Raw genomic sequence first — 18607 nt, forward strand, 5'->3', positions numbered from 1 at the left:
ATGACTTCAAAACTAGTGCAATGTTGCTCTCATGAGAGCAAAGACTGAAAGCTAAACAATTGAGAGGGGAAGGGATTTATAGTCACTATTTAGCAAAAATGCCTTTTCTCTAATATGTTACAGACCCAACACCTTCACCCCTTCAGTTGAAGTGTTAGAGCTCCCACTGGTCCAACAAGATCAAGGAAGACCAGACTTGACATTCATGATTATTCTAAGTTTAAAGAAAGCTGTAGGAAAAAAAGCCACCTTAAAAAAAGATTTCAGGCTCGTTACCCACAAAGTAGCAAGAAAGGACAAGCCCAATTAAAAAAAAAAAAAATCCACTGGAATCACCTTAAAGAAAGCTACATACTATGCGGCATCCCTGAAGAACAGAGTCTTCCAAAACACAATGTGTTGCAGAACTCTTAAAATACATTTTTGGGGCCTCAAAAGAACACTTATCCCTCTAACTACATTAGTATACTGAGCAGAATGTTCAAGCACTGTTTGTTTCCTAGATAGTTTACTTTGCTTATAAACACATTAAATGTGCACCTTTCAACAGATAAAGGTGAGCCCATTCATGGCAATCAGAGCCCCACGATCTTGAACTGCCAGTTCTAGTATAAATGTAAGAGTGGCTCTGGCAACACCACTATAAACATGATGTTCTTTGTCACCACATGACCCACTAAGTAAAGTATTTAAGAATTTTAGTTGACCTTTTAAATTGTGCATTACTTTAACCAAAATGCACTCCTTCCAGATTGTTCAGCAGGTGTTTCAAAGATTTTCTCTTGCATACCACATAGCTTCATACTAACAAACCTTTTCCTTTTATACTCCGTAAGTGGAAAGATTTTCACCAGCAAGAAGTATAAATCCTGGGCTCTCTCTCAAAGCCATAAGCACTCAGTCCAAGAGACACATCAGCTTTGTTTACCGACCTTGTTGTTTTGCAGCACTTAGGAAAAAGTTTGCTCATATGAAGCTATACACTATGCAACAGACAATCTTTCATAGTTCAGTCCACATACGCCTTCCAATCCCTGTTATACAGCACACTGACCAGTAGATTTAAATTACTCTAAAGTGCTTTAGGAGTCAGATAAGAAGTCCAGCACACACATTATTTAACTAAAGAGTATTCATTTTATTTTCCACTAAGTCTTTTGTCTCAATGACATAACTAATAGTTGGATATCCCGCGGAAGGGCACATACAGTGAATCTGGCAAAGCATATGAACAGCCCTAGGGGGTTGAACAAAATATGATTGTTAGCTAACCAGAGAGAAACAAAGTTAAATCCCTACCAAAGATGTTACATTTTCTTCTTCATTTACACTAAAAAGAGGGTTTCAAACTGAACAAAATCCTTGCGTCGCTAACAATACATTCAGTCCTGACTAGAATTTAACAAGATGACAACAGGATGACTATAATACAAAACTTCTACTACTGTACACACCTGTTGTCCAAACCCTCCCCAAACCCCATAATGAGGCTGCCCCATTATTTGCTTGCTTGCTGAGCCTGCCTGCGGAGGAGGACGTAGATCTTCTCCTTTATCCAGTCTTTATTGTAGGGTTGGTATGTCTGAGTGTCAGCACGGTAACTAAGGAAAGAAAAAAACCAAACGGTTAATGTAACATTGCTTTGTCCTTCAGTTTTACATGTCAGAAGAGGCTTAACAACTGTTTGTAAAGCTCACCAAGTGTGTCAGATAGCAAAGTAATTATCCATGTTTCACAGACAGATATAGCTGAAGCCTGATCATGCTTCCATTTGACTGAGTGGAAATTTTACCTAAAGTGACCTTGATCAAGTTACACAGTAAATCAGTGGAAAAGCATGGAACAGAACCCAGATGTTTCAAGCACCAGTAACTACTAGGTCACATTCTCTCTCTCTCTCTTTTACATTAAAATTCAGGAAAATGATTTTCCTCCATCTACAGAAAGTGGAAAGTGAACAGAGAAAGCCTTTAAAAAGGGTTTTAAAGTGCCTTAGAATTTGAAAATTTTACACAAGTCATGAAACATTTTTTAAAAATTGAAATGCTGGTCCTCCTTGAATTTAAGAAACAGCGGGCAAGGTATTAATTTTCAAATATTTAAATAAGTGAGAAATTTGGAATTTAAAACTACAGATTTTCTACTTGGGCTTAGAATCTTTAAAGAAGTTTTTTTTAAAAACAAAGATCTTCCAGTCACGTGAGGCTTTATAGCGCTCCTAAGTGTTCTCTTCATTCTCCCTAACAAAAGATCAAAGCCAAAAGAATAAGGAAGCAGCTTCAGCCAGCAACCCATTCACATATCAACTGGCAGTGAGAGTTTACATCCCAGAACAAGCACACTCCCCCAAAAAGAAGGCTATGAACGAAGCTCTCACACATTCATTCTCTCTTTACAAGTCAGGGATTACAAATTTATTTGAGCTCATTTATTGTATAAAGTAACTCAGGACACTGTAGTTCATCACCAAGCTCGACAGACGCAGGAAACAATTATATTAAAATACTGCTTCCACTTCTGCCAGTCTTACCTACTTATAGCAAAAGCAACTCAACAAGCTGATACATCGTTAGCTATCTGTGTAGATATAGTACTAAGATTTGTCCCCTCATGCCCAGTTTTAATTCTTAAATCTGGCATGTGCCTTTTGAAATATACAGTGCCTGACCTGGATAATTGTGGTGTAACAGGATTAACAGATCATCTTTGAACACAATCCTTTCTACCCATATGACAAGGACAAGAAAGGGATCATTAGCATTAAGCCTTGGATGGGCCAAAAATTAAGATCTGTAATGCCATTTGATTCAGTCCGAGATACTTTTTTATTAATTCTCAGAGAGCACTAAATGTATCTTTAAGAATCAGTAACTAAAGCTGCATTGAAAGATCAGATATCAAGCCGCATAGGGATCTGTGTAGCCACAAACTGAGCATAGTACATTACATGCTAAGTATGCCATCTGGTGGGAAACTACAAGCTAAAACAGAATTTGGCTCAAACACACTTTGGCTTTACTAGGTTTGACTAGGCTCCTGATTAAAAAAACGTAATATTGTATTAGAAAACAGAGGCACCTTTTTAAAAACAAGGATCCTATCATTAATGTCAGGGGGGAAAACAAAACATAGCATGATTGGTCAACCCTGCACCACCCAAATACTGCTGTAGCTGGGGATCAAGCACGGTAGGGGGAGAACTCAAGGACAAGATAAAACTTCAGAAACTAGTATTAAGTGACCTTTTCATCCTTCTCATCAATGACTTTGGCTAATGAATCTGAAGGGGTAAGGAATCCCCTGCAGGCTCTTTTCTGATTTCTCAAAATAATACGTGGCAAAAACAAGTAATTGTATGAGAGAGGTAGTCACTTATTAAAAATAACTTCACTGCTGGATCAAGTTTTATAGAAGACTTACAGATCTGCACACAGGTGCAACTTCCTACAGCAGTCATCCAGTACTTTGACAACCCTTTTACAGTTAACTTCTACTCTGATTATGAAGAGCAGTTGTGCCCATGTCAGTTGAATAAACAGAAAAAGATTGTATAACTGAATATTAGACTTCTTGTATTATTTCTACAAAAATTTAAGGATGCAAGTCAAAAATTAGCTGAATATTTATGGTATGAAGACCAGTTGTGAATTGCTAGAAGTGCTGAGATTTAAATTGTATTTTCCAGAGCAGAACAGTAGGGGAAATGAGTCTAGTCACCTATTCAGGTGTAGGAAAGCACGCAGAACTTACAATGCCATCTTGAGTTGCCCTCATCTTTTATATACAGATGAGAACCCTGGAGACTACAGGTGAGATTTTCTAGGCGACTTAAGAGCACAACTGTTACTGAGAGTCAATGGGACTTGTGTTCCTAAGTCCCTTAGGTGATTTGATTTTTTTTTGTTAAATTCCACCCTGTATTTTTAACATGCAATGCTCTGTCTTGATCCATATGAACTGACTACAGCATACTCCACTTTAGGAAAGTTAGGTGCAGCCTGTAGGCTCCCTAGCATGTTGCCAATATGGTCCTCAGTGGAGTAAGATTTGTGTTTGGGTACAAATACCTAAACTGTTATAAACATTATTGTGAATAAGATCTGAAATGGAACTGTCAACTTCAAAGCTATGTGTACTTACTCTCAGACAAATGTTATGTCCCAATGCAACTCTTGCTAAGGGTGATATGGAATGTCAGTCTGTTTTATGGAACATCACTGCCTCACCAACACAGCTCGTTATACCACACAGAATATAAAGGGCATTTTAAACAGAAACAACACACATTTCTCATCAGCAACTGATAGGTACAGGGGGAGAATGAACAATACTGTAAAGTTTTACATCACTGATTTTGTACATAAGCTTATAAATAATTCCTTATTACCTTTAAAACACCTGTTTTCCCAAAATGGGAGGGAAGCCATCCCTTCATCCGCAAAATAGGATGGGTGTTTGAAGTACTACCTTCCATACAGCAGAACAGTACTTACACAAGACAGCTGAGGTCTGCCAGGTCATCAATAAAATCAAACAACTGGCTGATGTCATACGTAATGGATGGGCTGTTGGGATTCATTCTCTTCAGATGTTCTTCATACATTTTACAAACTCCTGCAGAGAAATAAGAACTTTCAGTACCATCAATAATGGCATTAAAAGGCTATTGGTTTCAGTTTGCTGTAAGTTCCTTCTGGTATTAAAGTTACAGGCAACAGTAAAGTTTATAGAAGCACATTTGGAATGGGAACATGCAGATGCTATAGAATTGTTTTAATCGACAATACCACTCAGCTTTAATATTTTATTTCAATTTTACAATGTTGATTAGTTCTCATAATTGTTTGTATAGCATCCAGAACACATTGATGTGGGAAATGGGTCACTATTATTTACACCTTGACTTATGAAGTATTGAGAACAGTCTTCTGGATTTTAAATCTACACTTGGTTCAAGGCATAATTTTACAAAAATGTACAATATACTTGTTTTTTTTACTGAGTATACAGGGCAAAAGTTTAGAATGATCTCATTGCTGGTTCTAAACCAGCAGTTAAGTTGACAAATCCTAGCAACAGAGCTGTACACATGCCTGCTGTGCAACAGGATCAGACATCAAGCAAGGAAGTATATATTCTCAAATGGAGCAATGGACTTTCATGCATTACAACAGGCAGAAAGTCACTCTTTTCCAAATGTAAAGAGATCAGATCACAGCAGGGATGAAAATGTGATTATTGCACTTTCATAAAAACCCACATGAGTTAAATATTTTATAAGTTAATTTAAGATTCCTCTAAGCAGCAAATCAACATTTCCCATCTTGGAAGAAAAAGTCTTTTAGAATTTTTTTTGGTGAGTAAAGAATTGTCTAGCTGCAGAAAACTTTAATGCAGTTGGTACAATAAGATATTCTTGATGTTAGAGAGTATAAGAACTAACATGATATACCACATTTTTTAAACGTTAACCCACAGTCAGATCTTCTTTGCATTGTGCTAAAGTGTAATGCTAAATTAAACACCCAAATTGCTTCATGTGTGGTTATGCAGTCTGAACAGTGAGGTTCTATGTCTCTCAGAGCCTGGTCCTGAAGTGCTGAACACTCATTCTATTGACTTGAATGAGAGATGAGTGTGCTTAGCCCCGCTCATGAGGAGGCCACCAGTGAATCCATATAAAATCAGGCCAATTTACAAATGAAAACATTTTCTTCCATCTAGCCTGCAAACCAGTGTGTGTCTGAAAGTCAAACTGGTTTCTTTCTGGCTCACACATTCCTAGTAGAAGAGTTTGCAGTTAGTATTTATCCAGTTGATTATGTGCAGAACAATGGGATCTAGATTACCGCTCATATATGAGCTGAGGGGTGAAAACATTATCTACTATTTGCTTTGGAGGGATAACAAATTAGTAGTTAGAAAATTGGGATCTGATCCTGCAATGAGATGCACACAGGCAGACCACTTGTACAGTGCACCTCTCATTGCAGTTTCAGGACCTTAGTCAGTAAAGTCAGAATAGGACTCTGAATAAATACAGGAAGAAGATGTGTGAAGTAATGAGGAGTCTTTTTGAAATAACTCTTTCGCCCCATGTGAACTTGAGTCTTGCAGCAAACTGTTACACCAATACGGCACTTTTGGGTAAGTTACTTTTATACCTTTTCAATTTAAGGAAAATGTGTTGAGAATGGATTCTCTCAGCAGGTGAAAGTTTGGAAAAAATAATAAAACTAAACTGCCCTTAACAAGAAGAGATCGTCTAAACCATCTTCATCCCAAAGGCAACAATACTTACCCTCCATGCACTCATTCACCGATTCATAGTCAGCATATGTTCTCCCTTCTGGCCTCTTGGTAGGCTGAACAAGCAAAATTGTGTGAGACTGCACAAAAACAAGATAGTGACTCAGACTTAGAAATACACATTAAAACCCATGAAGACTAAACTGAAGTTTAGAAGACCAACCCATGAGACACAAATTCAGCTGTATTTCTAGTAATCAGATCTTATATACTTATATAAATCTTACTGTCTAAAGGAGAATCAGAGTAGCAGTCTTCAAATGGCTTTGCATTTCTCTCTTAAAAAAAATCCTATGAGGCCTGTAGTACAGAAAACAAATGTCCCATTATACCAGGGGTCGGCAACGTTCGGCACGCGGCTCGCCAGGGTAAGCACCCTGGCGGGCCGGGCCAAGCACCCTGGCGGGCCGGGCCAGTTTTATTTACCCGCTGACACGGCAGGTTCGGCCGATCGCGGCCCCCACTGGCCGCGGTTCGCCATCCCGGGCCAATGGGGGCGGCGAGAAGCCGCGGACAGCACATCGCTCACCCACGCCGCCCCTATTGGCCCGGGACAGTGAACCGCGGCCAGTGGGGGCCACGATCGGCCGAACCTGCCGTGTCAGCAGGTAAATAAAACTGGCCCGGCCCGCCAGGGTGCTTACCCTGGCGAGCCGCGTGCCGAACGTTGCTGACCCCTGCATTATACCATGAATTAGAAACTGAAAAGAGGGTTGCTTGTGGCACTGTTTTGGCCAGCAATTTTTTCTTCCAATCACAGTTACATTAATCCTGAGACATGTCAATGCCTCATGTCATTTTCTCTTGAATAACAATCTTGTATTATTTCACACTCAAAAACATTGACCGCATTCAAGAAATAGTATGCAAGGCCCAGGCTCTTCCCTTGTAAATACAACACCAGCATAACAAAAGAAATTAGAACTAAAAAAAAAAACCCTACTATATTGGAGATTATATTGTTTTGCTTATTCCATTGTAAATGCTGGCAGTTATTGGTTTAATACCCTACACGATGGAAAACCAGGGTGGAATCAAACTTTCATTTCACTAACATTGCAACTCTCACCTCAAGGTGAAAAGCCAGTACACAAAACATGAGATTGAGTATTCACTATCAGTTACAAGTGAACACAAAGTTCCACAATTATAGTCTGCAGTTAGCTATTCAAGGATGGATGTATTTTAATTTCTAGGACTTTCTAGCTCCTTGCACCTTTCTCCAAAGCACCTGATGACTGTCAGCTTTCAGACACGGTATTGGACAAGATGGAACTTTCATCTGATCTGTTATAGCAAGTCCAACTATGTTCTTTTAGGCCTTTTAAAAATGGCTTTAATTACCATCTATGGATATTACATGCAAAAAATGTTTAACGAAGTGCAGAAAGCCAAAGTACTAAGGCTCAGACCTCAGCATCTACTCAGTACCCATGCAGAAAGACTTCTACCAACTATATATTAGCTCTCAGCAACATGACTAAGATGCTGCACCAATAGTAAACAGTGGACATCGGGGAAGCTGGGGTTGGAAAAAGGGCAGGGCCTGGGCACTGATATAAGTACAATCAAGTGAATGCAGGTGGTATGTAGCAGATATTTTTAGGGTTTTAAGTTACTCCTGCTGCCACCCAGAAGTAGTGGTTTGCTTGAATTGGCTCAAGAACTTCACTTAAAAGAATGTCATAGTAGCATTAGCCCTTACACAAGTGCTTCAACTATTTCCTCTTCACAGGCAGCTGTTAGCCAGCTATCAAAGCATTGATATCAGTAGGCTTCCTTCAGTGTAGTTCACTTTCACATGAAAGTAACAAAGCACTAGGATTATCAGCTCTTTTTGCATTTCACTCTGTTTAACCAGTGAAGCCACATATATCAATTTCACTTTCATTTCCTAACATATAAAGAACAGGAGTACTTGTGGCACCTTAGAGACTAACAAATTTATTAGAGCATAAGCTTTCGTGGGCTACAACCCACTTCTTTGGATGCATATGCATAAGTACTCCTGTTCTTTTTGAGGATACAGACTAACACGGCTGCTACTCTGAAACCTAATATATAAAGAGGGCTCTGGATTCCAAGTGCTACAAGGAAACATTTAAATAAAAAAAACCCACACCTGTTTAATGGCATTATGTTCCACAAATTCAAGGAAGCAGCTCTTTGAATAAGAGATTAAAAGGTGACCTGCAGAGGATTTTGTAAAAGTTGGACTTGACTCCCCACGTGTGATGTAGGCAGGCCTTTCACTCCCTTTGGGGGTTTCATTTACACTAGTTCTCCCGTCATGACAGACTTTTCCAGCCTAAACAGACCTAGACTTTCTGGTGTAGAAACAAACTGAAAACGCATCGCGAAGAAACCCGCCTAGGCCCCACGTGTGCAGCAGAGAGACCCAGACAAAGCCACAAGCCCAGTCACTGAGCGTGCAGCCCGGTCACCCCTAAGGCTAACCCCCCTGCCCCAGTGGCAGCTGCCAGGGCAGACACGTGCTGTGGGAACGGAATCTACCCGCGCAGATAAGCACGGGCCCCGCACGGGCCTTCGCCCCTCCCTGCGCAAGGAGCAGCCGAGGGCTGGAGATGCCCGTTGGGGAGTCAGGGCCCCTCCTCCACCGCGGATGGGAAAAAACCGCAGCCCTCGGGGTCCGCGCGAGGGTCCCCCGTGATCCTGCCCCGCGCGAGCCAGACTCGCCCCCGCCCCTCTCCCCGCGGAGCTCGTGCGGTAGGCAAGGGGCGGGGTCTGTATCCCGCTCGGTCCCCAGCCCTGGAGAGGGGGGCGGGAGGAGACACGCGGCTGGGGACTCCGCCAGGCCGCAGCGCTACGTCGCCCTCAGCAGACTCATTCCCGCCGCCACTATGGCGCGGCCCGACCGACCCGGTTCCTCCCCGCACGCCGGGAACTTCCCCTCCTCACCATGGCGACTCGTTCTCCACAGCCCCGCTGACTGTGACGGTCCCGAACTAACAGTTCCCAACGGTCACCCGCAATCCCCCGCGCTAACCGGAAACACTCCACCAACCGCCAACCAGCCCCTAGCTCCCTACCATAGACATCACGGAACCAGACCAGAGCGCCGCCAGTGCTATAAAGAAACTCTCGCGAGAAAACCACATGGCAAAGCGTTCGCCGGCGTTGCGTATTCTGGGCGGGGCATAACGGCGCCGTTCTTTGAGACTTTAGCAGTCATCTTTGATAGGGGCACCGTATCCTATCAGCGCCTTTGTGCCTCTCACCCCCTTCCAACATGGCCCCTTAGTGATTATTTGTCCGCCATCTTGGAATCGGGCGGGAAGTGGCGACAGAAAGTGAGTCACGTGAGAAAGACGCTCCGTTCCGCCCCAGCCCCCAGGAGAGGCTCAGGCCGCTAACCCGGAAGCTGTTCTCGGGAAGGGGAAGTGTCTGACTGCGGAGCTGCCACTTGGCCTCCATGGCAGCCGCGGGGGACGCCGGGCGCAAAGGGGAGCCTGAAGCCTGAGCTCCTCGCTGAACCGCTCCCCTCCCCTCCCCTTCTCGTCCGCCGAGACCAGGGGCCAGCAGGGGAAGGCGAAGGCGCTGCCGGCGTCTCCCTGGGGCTGGTAGGAAGGGCCAGGCTCCCTCCCTCCAGGGAGCTGCTGACTGGCCCTGTGTTTCGGGGCGAGCGGCCTTTCTGTTGCACCTGGGGCTGGTATAGTCTGTGAGCGGGGTGGGCCCTTCTCTCACCCGGGCGGAAAGGTGTCCCCTGCCCCTAGGCTGTGGGAGAGAAAGGGCCTTTCCGCAATCCCGGGGTGGCTTAATGCCCTGTGGCCCTTGACAGGGGAGGTGGCGAGAGGGAGTGAATCGTGGTATCCCAGTTGCTGTTGACAGATCCAGGGATCAGGGTCAGGAAAGCGGGGTGTCTCTCTCTCACGTAGCTCTTGGGGGAGGGAGGGAGTTTGTGGCACCACTGGGGAAGAGGCGCCTCTGACCTTCATGATTCTGCTGGAGCCGCAACACCTGCACAAGTTGAAAAACTACATGCAGTAAAAGCTGGAAAAGTTAAATTTCACTTTAAGCGAGTGGACAAAAAGCAACAACATGGATGATTTCATCTCCATCAGTCTGCTGTCTCTGGCTATGCTGGTTGGCTGTTATGTGGCGGGGATTATCCCCTTGGCAGTTAATTTTTCAGAGGTAAGCAGGTTCCACCAGATTGTCCATCCCTTGTCATGCAAGAATCTTGTGAATGAGAGAGACAGACCCCATCAAATCGTCTAGCTCGTCCCCTTGGGACTACTGCTGTCTAGTTACCAGTAACAGTTTAAATTAGGGAGCTTTCAAAAGAAACATTGAGTGAAATATTAAATTTTATTCAACATCGCAGCACAGAATCTGTGATGAGTGTAAAATGTATTTTAAAGTTGCTTTAAAATGAATCCTGCAATTAATTCGGAACTGCAGATCCTCTCATTGCCGAAGTAGAACAAAGGCTCTGCATCAGTAGGAAGGAGGTGGCAGAAGCTTGATGTTTCTTTTTCAGAATGGTTTTAGATTATAAATTCTTGAAGGCAGTGACTGGTTTTTACTATATGTCTGCACAGTGTCTGGGTTGAGGCGTCTAAAAACAATACAAATAATAAGAAAAATTCTCTACAAAACTCAATGTTTCCTTCTTTAATGTTCCACAATAATATTCCAAAACCACCATCATGGTTGCTTTCCCTGTGCCCAAAGAAAATTGGGTGTGACTTCTAGAGCTCACAAAAATCTTCTGAGCATTATGTAATCTATTTGGATACTTATATGGTCCACATAACTGTAGTATTTGAGGGAGATGGGGTGACTTAATAACCCACTGTTCTCTCACCTCTTATGAGCTGAGCCTCATATCTTCACAGTTCCGCACTGTTCAACAGTGACCCTACCTCTCCGAGTCCCCCAAATAGTTGTTTTTATATTGGGGTAGCACTCAGAACCCCCAGTTAGGACTGGGGCCCCATTGTGTTAAGTGTTTTACAAACAACAAAAGTTCCTGCCACAAAGAGTTTACAATATAAGTATAATATAGTGTTAGGAGTTTTATCCTTGATTAGGCACATTAAGGACACAACGTTGATGTGGGGGTGTACATGAATGAAGACTGTCATAGAGACATTAAGATGGAGTATCTTCTGGAGGAGGGGGAGAAACTTCTTTTATTAAATAAAACACACTTTAGGCCCTAACAGATTTCTTCCTGTAATTAAATATTTAATGCTTGGCTCCTAGTTCCCTTTTTGCTTTAGATATGTATATCAGTGGCATTACACTTTTTTGTTTGTGATTGTAATAATGGAATCAGTAAATGAAAAGGAAGAACAGGAGTACTTGTGGCACCTTAGAGACTAACAAAAAAGGGGAGTTTAGAAATGAATGTGATATTGAAAATTTGTTGAGAAAATGTCTCAATGGGAATTATGGCCATCTCATAGTTTCATTAGCAAGATTGCATCTTATGCATTAGCAATAATGGTTTAACTAGTAAACCCTTTTCCAATTTTTCTTGGTTTGCTTGTTACAAGAACTTGGCGTTTCTGGAATATGCACTAACCTGGTGTGCAAAAATAGTGAGTTTATTTACCTTTGTTCAAGGTTTAATTCCAAATTGTAATCCTGGGGTTCTAAACTAGATTAGTTTAGGAGTGAAATTACCTTTGCTTAGAATGTTGTGAGATCTGGGTGCAGACAGTCTCAAAAGAAGGTTCCAAAGTCTGTATAACTATGGAGTTTGAAGCAGTTTGTTTCAGGGATGACTTAGTGAATTGTTTTCCTAACTGAAAATCTGTTTACCTAATTAATTTTCAAATAAGGACAAGTCAGTTTAGACCCAAGTTCTTTTAAACTTGGCTGACATGAAGACACTCTTGTGACTGTGCAAGAAAACAGTGTGGATTTTATGGTTCTCTTGTTCTGTGCAGGTTTTGAACTGGTGTATTTCATATTGGATTATATTAGGGTTTAACGCTCAAACAGTTCTTTCTGTGCAGTATCTGATATTGGCTCCATCACCATAGTGTCTAAGCACAGTTAAATCAACGTAATCGTGTTAAAAATTTTAACCATGTAGAAAACACTTTAATTGTCATAATATTAATCCTAAGGCTTGTCTATATGTAAAGTCGCACCAGTTTAGCTTAAGGTGTGTTTAAAAAAAACTGATTTTGGTGAACTCGTGCAAAAGGCTGTGTGGACATTATTTCATTTTACACCCATCTTATTTCAGTTTAGTTTAAGTCAATTAGGCCATGTCTCAGCTACTGGTGCTATAGCTCTCCCACTGTAGCACCATAGTGGACCCCTGCTACAGCAATGGAAAGGTTTTTTTCTGTTGTTGTAGGTAATCCACTGCCCCCAGTGGTGGTAGGTAGGTCCAAAGAAGCAGTCTGCTGTCGAACTAGCCGTGCGTCCACACAAGGGCTTGGGTTGGCATAGCTATGTCATTATCCCCCAAGGGAGCGACATAACTATCTATGCCTATCAGAATTTTAAGTGTAGACTAGGCCTCAGAAACATGTTTAAGCTAAATTATATAAGTCACTCTTAAAATGTGTGTCTACACAGAGGTTTCCATTAGTTTATCTAAAGCCGTGTAAATTAGTGTGTGTAGATAAGCCCCTAATGTGGCTAATCTAATGATTCTGATTGAAGCATGTTTGTGTTGTGAGGTGTCACTATAATTACATTATTAATTTTCATTAAATTACTTGTTCTCTGTTATTTTTTTTCACTTTGACCTCTGACTAGCTGATGAGTATATTTTAAACAAATAAGTTGTTAATAGTTTCATCATAAACTAGCACTTGGCCTTGTTATATATCAAATTAGGATGATGGTGACTGCTTTTTCACTGCAGTTTGCTAATTGTTTAAGAAAAACTAAACTTTTGCAGCGACATCTTTGTAGTTGTGTAGAGAGTAGAATACCTTTAAATATTCCATTGAAATTTTTATTTAATCCTTCTAATCAGACTTTCAGATCAGTATAAATGCCAAGGTAAATCTTAGAAGAAGTAGCATAAAACAGTTGGCGACATTCTGCATTTATGCATCTCCTGATCAAACACCTTTTTTTTTTTTTTTTTTTTTAAATCAAGCTGACATAAATTGTGTACTGGTGCTTCTGAGAGCTCAGTTGTTATCTTTGACTAATACAGCTCCATAATTCAAGCTTTCCTTTAAATAAACCCTTTTAATGATTTACGTGACTTCTGTTTAAACCTACCTTGGGGATTGAATCCCTTCTGTAATGTGAAACATTAGGTGCTTGTAAAACAGGAATTTCACTACTTACTCCAGTTTTAATCCTTCAGTAGAGTTCATATTCATTTTTTTAATATGAAAAGTTTAAGCCCTGGCAAGGTTTTAGGGTTTTTTTATATGGGTCCATCAATAATAATTTTCACTTGTTCCATTTTTTTAAAATCCAGTCAGTTTGTCTGATGGAGTGTTGCTGGAGAGGGGCATTTAAAGCACAGTTGTAGTCAGGAAAGTGTAGTAAGGACAACTTCTTGCTCAACACACAAGAACGGCCATATTGGTTTGGACCAATGGTCCATCTGGCCCACTAGCCTGTCTTCCGACAGTGGCTCAAATGCCAGGTGCTTCAGGGGGAATAAACAACAGGTAATAAACAAGTGATCCATCCCGTCCGTCCGTCCACTCCCAGCTTCTGACAAACAGAGGTTAGGGCACACTCAGAACATACTGTTGCATCCCTACCATCCTGGCTAATAGCTATTGATGGATCTATGTTCCATTAATTTATCTAGTTCTTTTTTGAACCCTAATATTATTTTGGCCTTCACAGTATCCTCTGGCAATGAGTTCCACAGGTTGACTGCACTGTGTGAAGAAGTACTTCCTTTTGTTTGTTTTAAACCTGTTGCTTATTGATTTCATTGGATGATCCCTGGTTCTTGTGTTACATGAAGGAGTAAATAACATTTCCTTATTCATTTTCTCCACACCAGTCAAGATTTTATAGACCTCTATATTCCCTCTTAGTCATCTCTTTTTCAAGCTGAAAAGTCCCAGTCTTTTTAATCTCTCTTTATACGGAAGCTGTTCCAAACCCCTAATCATTTTTGTTGCCCTTCTCTGTACTTTTTCCATTTCTAATATATATTTTTTTGAGACGAGGCAATCAGGTTTGCACACAGTATTGATATGGGGCTTACCATGGACGTATATAGAGCAGGGGTCGGCAACCTTTCAGAATTGGTGTGCCGAGTCTTCATTTATTCACTCTAATTTAGGGTTTCGCGTGCCAGTAATACATTTTAATGTTTTTAGAAGGTCTCTTTCTATAAGTCTATAATATATAACTAAACTTTTGTTGTATGTAAAGTAAATAAGGTTTTTAAAATGTTTAAGAAGCTTCATTTAAAATTAAATTAAAATGCAGAGCCCCCCGGACTGGTGGCCAGGACCCGGGCAGTGTGAGTGCCACTGAAAATCAGCTCGCGTGCTGCCTTTGGCACGCATGCCATAGGTTGCCTACCCCTGATATAGAGGCATTATGATATTTACTGTCTTATTAACTATCCCTTTCCTAATGGTTCCTAACATTGTTAGCTTTTTTTGGCTGCTGCTGCACTCCGTATATATCTGAGTGACATACATTTGTTTTTGTTACTGTTACCACTGCTATTCAGAACCAGTATCATCTATTGGTAAACAAACTATATTGCACATTGGTTTATTCACCAGCAACAGTCCTACAACCTAGGTGTCATCTTCATCTCCATCATCTCTAAACCTGCACGTGTAGGCAGTGTTCAAATCCTGCCTTATCTCCCTCTATAAAATCTCTAAAATCCTACCCTTTTCTTTCTGCCCATGCTGCTAAAACTTTCATCCAAGCCCTATTCATCTACTGCCTTGGCTGTAGAAACCATCTTCTCTGTGGCTTTCCTTATACCCAGTTTGCTCCCCTCAGCTCCATTTAAAATGTAGCTACTAATCTTCCTGGGTCATCATTCTGTTCATCTGGCTCCCTTCTCTGAAATCACCCACTGATTTCCCTCTTCGCTGCCCATCAAATATTGACTTCAGATTGTTAGTCTTACCCTTCACAATTTAACACCTCCTAATTTATCCTCTCTTGATTTGTATGGTGTCCAGTTGACTGTCAGTGTCCGCTTGGGTTATCCATTTGTCCACTTCTCCCATGAAGACTTTTGGGCTTTTTTTTAATATGCTGCCACTCATGCATGGAATACATTTTGAATTAGTTCATAAAGACGCTACTCTGTCCTCATTCAAATATGTCCTCAGGACTTCTCTTTAGCACAGTGTCTGGGGAAGCTGCTAGCGAGGTTGTTGATAAGCTAGGTAGATGGCCAGAAGGTGCCCCTGAGATGTTTCTTTTCTTTTCTTTCTTTTTTTTTTTTAATATAACTATCAGCCATTTAGCCGTGCCTGTGTCTGGGCTATATAATAACTATTTCCCTCATCTACCTTCCCCATTCTTTCTGGGTTGCCTCTCTTGTCATTTAGATTGGAAGTTTTTTGGTGTTAGGACCATTTTTTTACTCTTTGTACTGTGGTTAGCACAAGGTGTGAAACTCATTTGGAGATGAGGAGGGCAAATCCCCTTATACAGCTAAGATCAATGGGCAGAGAGAAATGCCGGGCTATATATTCCTAATAATTCACAGCACAATGCGCACCCTTGTCAATGGGAGGCTTGCACAGAGTTCAAAGGGAGCATGTGGCCTTCATGTAGTAATTAAACAAATGATTATTTTTATTAGCTGTTTAGTGCCTTGTTGTTACATTCATCACACATTGGTGCTCCCTTTTAGGCCCGCTGCTATTCCTGAGCTTTGTTTGTTTCCTTCCTTATCCTCCATCCTCTCTTTCTCTCCCTCTTCCTTGTTTTTGTGAGGCTTCTCTGTTCTTTCCTCTGCCTTTCCTTGCCTATAGCAACCTCCAGTTGCCTCCACCATGGCTTTCAATCCCAGCTCCTTCCCCAATCCATCTATTAAAATGATCAGCAATTAATAGTTAATGTTGACACTCCAGATTAATATTGAACAGAGGACTTTCCCCTACATTGTTGTTTCAAACTGTGGATTCAGGCAGATATCACTTTATCAGTTACACTCTGTTTATGTTTAGAAAGTTATCTCTGCAGCCATGAAGTCTAGAAATTTCCTTTGTTTTTTAAATGAAAGCTGAGTTTCTGCACAGTCTGGATATATCCTGCAGGCTTCATAAATACACCTTGCTGGCCAGGTGTTTATTTGACACCCTGGTCTACTACAGTTGGGCTCCCGATCCTGATCAGGGATTCTAGGTGCTACTATAATTCAAAAAATAAGTTACAAAGGGAATTTTTGACTCTGTTTCTATAATCTAGCCTCATTAAAGAGCAATGATCAACCAGTTGTACACTGTATTAATACTACATTATTATTTATTGGTTTTAACATCGCAGAGTAGATTTTGGCTTCGTAGGACAAACATTTGGATTTTTACAGTGGACAAAAATAAGGATTACCATTTGTAGGGGGACACCTCAAAATGGCCTTGCTTGAATGGCTCTGAAAGTATAAACCTGAATCTGTCAAAATTGGGCTGCTGGTGGGCATCCTTCAAAACTCATATATGCTTAAACAGTATTCACCTCAGTGGATCTGGCAGCTGAGGTTCAGAGTAATCTTCACTGTCAAGTAAAATCGTCCTTTCTACTGCAGGTATTTCCCATTCCATTGATTCTCAGCTGCCCTTATTTATCAAAGAAGAGGACATCTTTCATTTCCTGCTCAAAATTGTCTGAGTTAGAGATGCTGACAATACACATTCCTATTCCAACTGTTTATTAACCTTTAGGAATGTAAAGTTAAGAAATTCAGTTTCTGGAATGAAAACCTATATTGTAAAGTTTTGTGGATCATTTTTTCCCTTCTTTTTTTATAATCTCTCTTTTTGTACTACTTTGGACTCTATCAGGCATTACATGAAAAACAGTGAACTTTTTCTAAATCAACCATAGAAATTAGAGAAGGGATAGTAACCTATTAATCTGTTACCACTATCTTGGGGGACTGTACTGTAGTCTAATAGACCTCACTTTTGGGAAAGGGGTGGGGGGGGAATCCTAAATGATGATTGGCAAATTTTAACCCATTGTGTATTTCTGACAGGGTAGATTGATATCAATCACTGCTTCTAATCATGATTTAAATCAGCAAGCAGGAAATTTTGATTTAAATAATCAATTTTAATCTTGATTTGCATTTGTACTTTTTATGATTTTCCTAAAGAAAGGTTGATTCTCATTGATTGGTAAGCATTAAAACATGTTGGTTTGCAACTAAATATAACCTTCACACTAAATTTAGTCCTCTCTCTTTTGCTATCCAGGAGGATACAGTATATCTCTGCATGCTTATTTAACCAATTACATAGCTTAGCATACATTTATTCAGATTTGTAATTTTTATATTTTTATTACATTAGAAAATAGCGAAAGTTAGATTTCTTCTTTACTAGATGATTAATTTTGTACTTGTGATTTGTGTCAATCTGCATTTGGATGGAAATTGGAATTCAGTTAAAAATGCACAAAACCAGCATTTTGATTTTGTTTTTATTAAATAAAACTACTGTAAATACGATGAATACATACAAAACATTTTGATAAACTTTTTTATTTAAAACAAACTGATTTGTTAAACTAAATTATCTGTAGTTAGTGAATTAAAATGATTATTTCTGGTCATCACATCCTTCAAGATTTTAGAACTAGTAGATCTCACCCTCTTGCATCTCATTTGTATTCACAAGCGCTCTTGCTTTTCAACTCCCAGTTATGTTCTTAACATTGAATAAATTAGCCATTGAACTGAGCTTTTAGTTTAATAAGCTGATATGATGAAAATACTCTCTCTGCACTTGCATAAGAGGCTAGTTCTGTCAAAAGTTGGTTTAACACTTCAACAGACTGGTTCCAGGTGCTTAGCCAATGACTTCAACCAGTTCAGTGGTTTGTCTTTCTTTAATACGTCAGCAGCAAACATACTTCTTGAATATTAGTTTTTTTATTTAATCTAAATTATTTTAATAGATTATGGTAAAATTAGGCCTTAATATCAGCTATCGTATTTTCAAATTTAATTTTAAATAGGTTTAGTTTTAAAGAGAAAAATGTATTTAAATAAAATAATCCAATTATATTTTTTTTTAAAAAAGCATGGTCTTCTATCCACCCTACTTTGTAATTCAAAGTAACAAATCTTATCAAGCACTGAGTTGTGGAGCAGGACTGCATGAAGTAAGTTTACTCCAGCGTA

General features: G+C 40.3%; 2 protein-coding genes across 4 annotated transcripts in view; one reads left to right on the forward strand and one right to left on the reverse strand.

Annotated features, from left to right (window-relative positions):
* Window positions 1-1114: 1114 nt before the first annotated feature.
* ERH (ERH mRNA splicing and mitosis factor) lies at window positions 1115-9609 on the reverse strand. 2 transcript variants are annotated; one of them, XM_005305927.5, is made up of 4 exons: window positions 9360-9609; window positions 6302-6389; window positions 4494-4614; window positions 1115-1601 (listed from the first exon to the last, which is right to left on the reverse strand). In XM_005305927.5, exons 1-4 carry the CDS (start codon window positions 9426-9428, stop codon window positions 1499-1501), a joined length of 381 nt encoding a protein of 126 aa, XP_005305984.1. In that variant the 5' UTR covers window positions 9429-9609; the 3' UTR covers window positions 1115-1498. The 2 variants fall into 2 exon arrangements, with proteins under 2 accessions (XP_005305984.1, XP_005305985.1); XM_005305928.4 differs by having other exon boundaries at window positions 9229-9376.
* A 72-nt stretch (window positions 9610-9681) lies between these two features.
* Window positions 9682-18607, forward strand: part of SLC39A9 (solute carrier family 39 member 9) — a 36119-nt gene continuing 27193 nt past the window's right edge. The window contains exon 1 of one of the 2 annotated variants that reach the window (XM_005305930.5): window positions 9682-10464. In XM_005305930.5, coding sequence (XP_005305987.2) covers window positions 10369-10464 — 96 coding nt within the window. In that variant the 5' untranslated portion in view covers window positions 9682-10368. The remainder of the gene's footprint in view (window positions 10465-18607) is intronic. The other variant, XM_042849347.2, reaches the window with a different exon arrangement.

This window comes from Chrysemys picta, chromosome 4, assembly GCF_011386835.1.
Source record: "Chrysemys picta bellii isolate R12L10 chromosome 4, ASM1138683v2, whole genome shotgun sequence".
Classification (NCBI taxonomy): Eukaryota; Metazoa; Chordata; order Testudines; family Emydidae; genus Chrysemys; species Chrysemys picta.

What these genes read in the sequence shown, in the direction of transcription:
- ERH (XM_005305927.5), bottom strand. Translation starts at nt 9,428, where the DNA reads ATGTGGTTTTCTCGCGAGAGTTTCTTTATAGCACTGGCGGCGCTCTGG. An exon ending in GGTGAATGAGTGCATGGAGG is followed by an intron (nt 4,615 to 6,301) that starts GTAAGTATTGTT and finishes ATTTCTCTGCAG; the next exon opens with GAGTTTGTAAAATGTATGAA. An exon ending in GCAGACCTCAGCTGTCTTGT is followed by an intron (nt 1,602 to 4,493) that starts GTAAGTACTGTT and finishes TTCTTTCCTTAG; the next exon opens with TTACCGTGCTGACACTCAGA.